This window comes from Cyprinodon variegatus, unplaced genomic scaffold, assembly GCF_000732505.1.
Source record: "Cyprinodon variegatus isolate N-32 unplaced genomic scaffold, C_variegatus-1.0 Scaffold16, whole genome shotgun sequence".
In the NCBI taxonomy this organism is placed as follows: domain Eukaryota; kingdom Metazoa; phylum Chordata; class Actinopteri; order Cyprinodontiformes; family Cyprinodontidae; genus Cyprinodon; species Cyprinodon variegatus.
Window position 1 is genome coordinate 788,037 of NW_015150469.1, and position 4,035 is coordinate 792,071.

Sequence of the window (4,035 nt, forward strand, 5' to 3'; positions counted from 1 at the left end):
TCCCCCTACAGGCCCGGTGATGTTTTCTTGTTCTTTCTTGGCCGTTAAATGTTTTCTTTTTGGTTCTGAACATAGTTTTTACTGGAAAAATACCTTTAAACCGACTTTTTATTTGACCCTTTACAACTAAAATCGTTTGATGAGGAAACTCCGTAGTTCAGCTCTGATGCAACTATAAGCCAGTAGCCTTTTTTCCTGAATTTAAATGGGTGCGAACTATCAAACAATGGAAGCGTTTGTTATATTGATGATGGATTTTGTTGATACTCTCAAGCAACTGCCATCCAGGTCAAGTCAGACCTCAAACTGAAGCTAGTGGAGCACAAGTTCTCTGACATCCAACAGCTGCAGAGGGAATACAGGAAGACGATTTCAGTGGAAACCTGAGGAGCTCTAGTGAACTTTATTTCTCAGACATAAGCTGCTGAAAAATACCAACACTAATACTTCAGTCACAGGTTTGGACATCCTCCCCTGCCAGCATTTTCATGATAATTGAGTTAATTTCAGGGGACAGGAAATGTAAACCATTATAATCGAAGTATAGTATCTTCAGTTTTGTCCCATGAAAAGATATAGTAAAATATTTACAAACATATTGATGGGTTTCCGATGCTCGACTTACTTATGCAGCTTGGTAACGCTGGAGACCACTGACTGTCTATGGTGCAGGTTATGGTAGACGATCCTTGTAAATTGTATCCCTTTTCACAGCTGTATGTCACGCTGGCCTTGTATCTGTGTGGAGGACGAGAACCTCGTTCGTAGACAGCATGTGTAATTACAGGATCCCTACATTCGACCCCTTAAAGTAAATGGAAAGGAAAATATTACTTTAACAACAGTAATCATAATTATGGTAACGGATCTGAGACTAAAAGCAGCAGAACACTTACAGACACAGGTTGGAGGGTCAGGATGGAATTTCCCATCTTCAGAGCAGACTAACTCACTTGATCCATTGCGCACAACATCTTTGTTGCAGTCATACTTCACAACACTGTTGTATTCATAGATTTCTTCCAGTGGTGTAAATGTACCATTTACAACTCCATCTGGTGTAACACACCGAATCACTGCAAAACAAAATCATTTCTGTAAGACCTGAAACATATTTCAATTAATTTCAATTTCATATAAGATGAAATCAACATAAAGGTGACCTACCTTCACAAGTCGGTTCTCTGCCTGCCCATCCCTGGTCTTCACACCTTAAAACTGAATTTCCAACTAAGTTGTAACTAATTAGTTGGTGGGAAATACAAAGAAAGCAAATTAAACTCAAAAAAGCCCTTCAACAGCACTGACAGACTAGCAAACAGGATGAACATCCACTTTGATTTTAGGGCAATAAAAGTTATTTAACCTCTTATGCCTTAAAAAGTGCACTGTGAGATGTTCCAATAAATAACTAGTTAAACAGTGCCATTATCTGCTAAACAAAAAAAGAGAAAACGTAGAAACAGCAAATATAAAATACTGCAGATTACATTCAACAACAAAGAGGGTCGAGCAACAACTCAGCTGCTACATTTAATTACTTATTTGAACTTTTAAAACAACTAATGTTAACTGAATCTTCTTCTACAGCATTGGGTGCATGTAAACACAATGACAGGAAGATACCATCTAGCATCGAGCTGACTAGCACAGGTTGCGTTAATCATTTTTTTAAAAAGGCATTAAACATGAAACGCATCATTCAACAGTAGGACTGGTTATTGGCAAATGGAAAAAAACTAAAACTAGGTATGAACAATAATTCAATATCAATGTATATCACAATATAATTTCAAAAGACATCTATGTGTCACTGACTGACATTTTGGGTTTTATATAGTTTTATGTTTTTTTTAGTTTAAAAAAAAAAAATACTTTTAAAATATTAAAGTCATCAATTGTACAGGACTCTGTTGTGGGTAAACTTAGCAATCTTTTTGCAAGCTTATATTTTCTTTATATTGGTATGGAAAATATATCATGTCTACTAAACTTAAAATATATATTGTAATATAAGTTTTGGTCGTATCATCCAGCCCTACCTAAAACAGTTTGAAATCATAAAGCAGAGTAATGTTTTAGTTTTCACACATATACAAAAGCATATTTTCATCGCTCACATTCAGTAGATAGAAAGTTATGACTTTAGTACTAACCCCTTTTTACACTCGTATTTAACTGTATCACCAAACTCAGCCGTGGTGTCCCCATATTGACCAAACTCCACTTCTGTAGGAGCGCCACAGCTCTTCTCTGAAACAAAAACAAAGGAAAAGAAAGAAAAAAAAATTTACTTTAATGCATTTCATTGAGGAGTTTGCCTTTTTAAGAAGAGGCTCATCTTAGAAGGCACATATGTTAGGTAGCCACAATAAAAAATTACTTATGGAACATATTAAACAGTCTTCGAAGAACACATATTTACATAGAAATGTTATATGTAGTATGTGAATAAAGTAAAGCCAGTGCAGGTCCAGTCTATAAAATGGGTTCAAGATGTGTATGATTGTCACTGTGTGTTCTTCTGAGTTTATGAGTGTGTGTGTGTGTGTGTGTGTGTGTATAGTAGGTGAAATAGTTTTTCTGCTGCATAATTGTAGATGGAAATATTTACTCTCGCATTCCAGCAGCACAGGACTCCACAAGCCAGCAGTGCATGTGATCTTTCCAGATCCTCCAGCAGGTTGGTAGCCAACATTACATTTAAAATAAACCACAGCCCCATCCTCAAATGTATTCTTGATGATGTATTCGTCTTTTAAGTTCATGTTTGGTCCTCCAATGGGTGTAGAACATTGCTGGGCTAGGGAACATTTCAATAAATGATGAAATTAGTTAAGAAGATTGGAATGAAGATTGAAAGCCCTTTAACAATTGACAGATTGTGCATGCTCAGTGTTCCTGTTAGGACTCACCTTGAACAATGGTGGCAAGGCAAAGGCTACTTAATAGTAGGGCATAAACACACATGGCAGGATCTGGTGTTTCAATCCGGTGACAATAATAAACTCTTTGGAAACAAAAAAAATTAACAAGGAAATATGAACAAGAAGATGTTCAACTAAAACAATCACACATCAAAGTCTAAAGGTTTTTACACCTGAAAAATGACAGGCATGAAGTCTTAATACCTGCGAAAAATAACAGAAATCAAAATCTTAAAGATTTTAAACACATAAAATGTTGTATTCCTATTTTAAAAAGAAATACAATCAGAAACAGCAACAACGCTTGTAAAGTGTGTTTATAAAAAAGTGAACCTAACGTCTAACAAGGCTTACAAATCCATCGTATAATAAAATGTAATTTAAATTTTCTCAATAAACGTTAGCAAACTCGACAATAAATGACATAAGGAAAAAAAAGCGATTGTATTTTACAACCTCTCTCAAAGCATGGCTCGGCGTTTATACGTAAACAACGGCTTAAGTTAATCCTCCATTAGCTTCAGTTTACATAAAATGCAAGCCGAAGTAGCCAAGAGCTCATTTATGTTGAGTTAAAACATTCAATAAGTTAAAAAGAAAGCCAAAATCAGCTGTAAAACAATCAAGACGGTAAACATGGCAAAATTCGCATTAAGTTCGGCTAACTAACTGGAGGTTAGCAAAAACCGTCACCATAACATATAGCTGAAACTGAGTTGAGAAATTCCCTGAGGATTTTCATTATTTACTTTTATACGTGTCCAATCGAGCATATGCGTTTAGTTATAGAGAGTAGAATAGATTCGGACTTACAAAAAGAAAACGCGACCAATCACTATGGTGGTGGCAACTTCCGGTTGGTCTGTCGAAGGCGTAGGGAACTCTTCTTCTTTGTTTTAATGCCAGTGGGCAACAAGCTTTTGGGTGCATTACCGCCACCCACAGAAGTAATGTTTAGACGGCGATAAAATTATTTCTACAACAAACAACGAAAAAAAATCAGTTTATGAAGTTGGTAAGGGCAGCTCATTAATAAAGATTAACCCTTCGATTTAGCGTTTAAAATGTGTTTTATGTTAAGTTGTGATATTGGATTGTAATTTAACAT

At 35.7% G+C, this 4,035-nt stretch overlaps 1 protein-coding gene and 1 long non-coding RNA gene across 2 annotated transcripts; both read right to left on the minus strand.

Annotated features, from left to right (window-relative positions):
- Positions 1 to 448: 448 nt before the first annotated feature.
- On the minus strand, positions 449 to 2,257 carry LOC107091534 (membrane cofactor protein-like; the record flags this gene model as incomplete). The annotated part of the gene is made up of 5 exons (XM_015385518.1): positions 449 to 474; positions 626 to 805; positions 897 to 1,076; positions 1,168 to 1,241; positions 2,157 to 2,257. Coding segments are annotated over 5 exons (561 nt in total), but the record flags the coding sequence as incomplete, so codon positions are not given.
- A 340-nt stretch (positions 2,258 to 2,597) lies between these two features.
- On the minus strand, positions 2,598 to 3,809 carry LOC107091609. Its single transcript, XR_001481532.1, has 3 exons — positions 3,677 to 3,809; positions 2,916 to 3,010; positions 2,598 to 2,803 (listed from the first exon to the last, which is right to left on the minus strand). It is a non-coding gene; the product is annotated as an uncharacterized LOC107091609 (long non-coding RNA).
- Between the last annotated feature and the right edge of the window lie 226 nt (positions 3,810 to 4,035).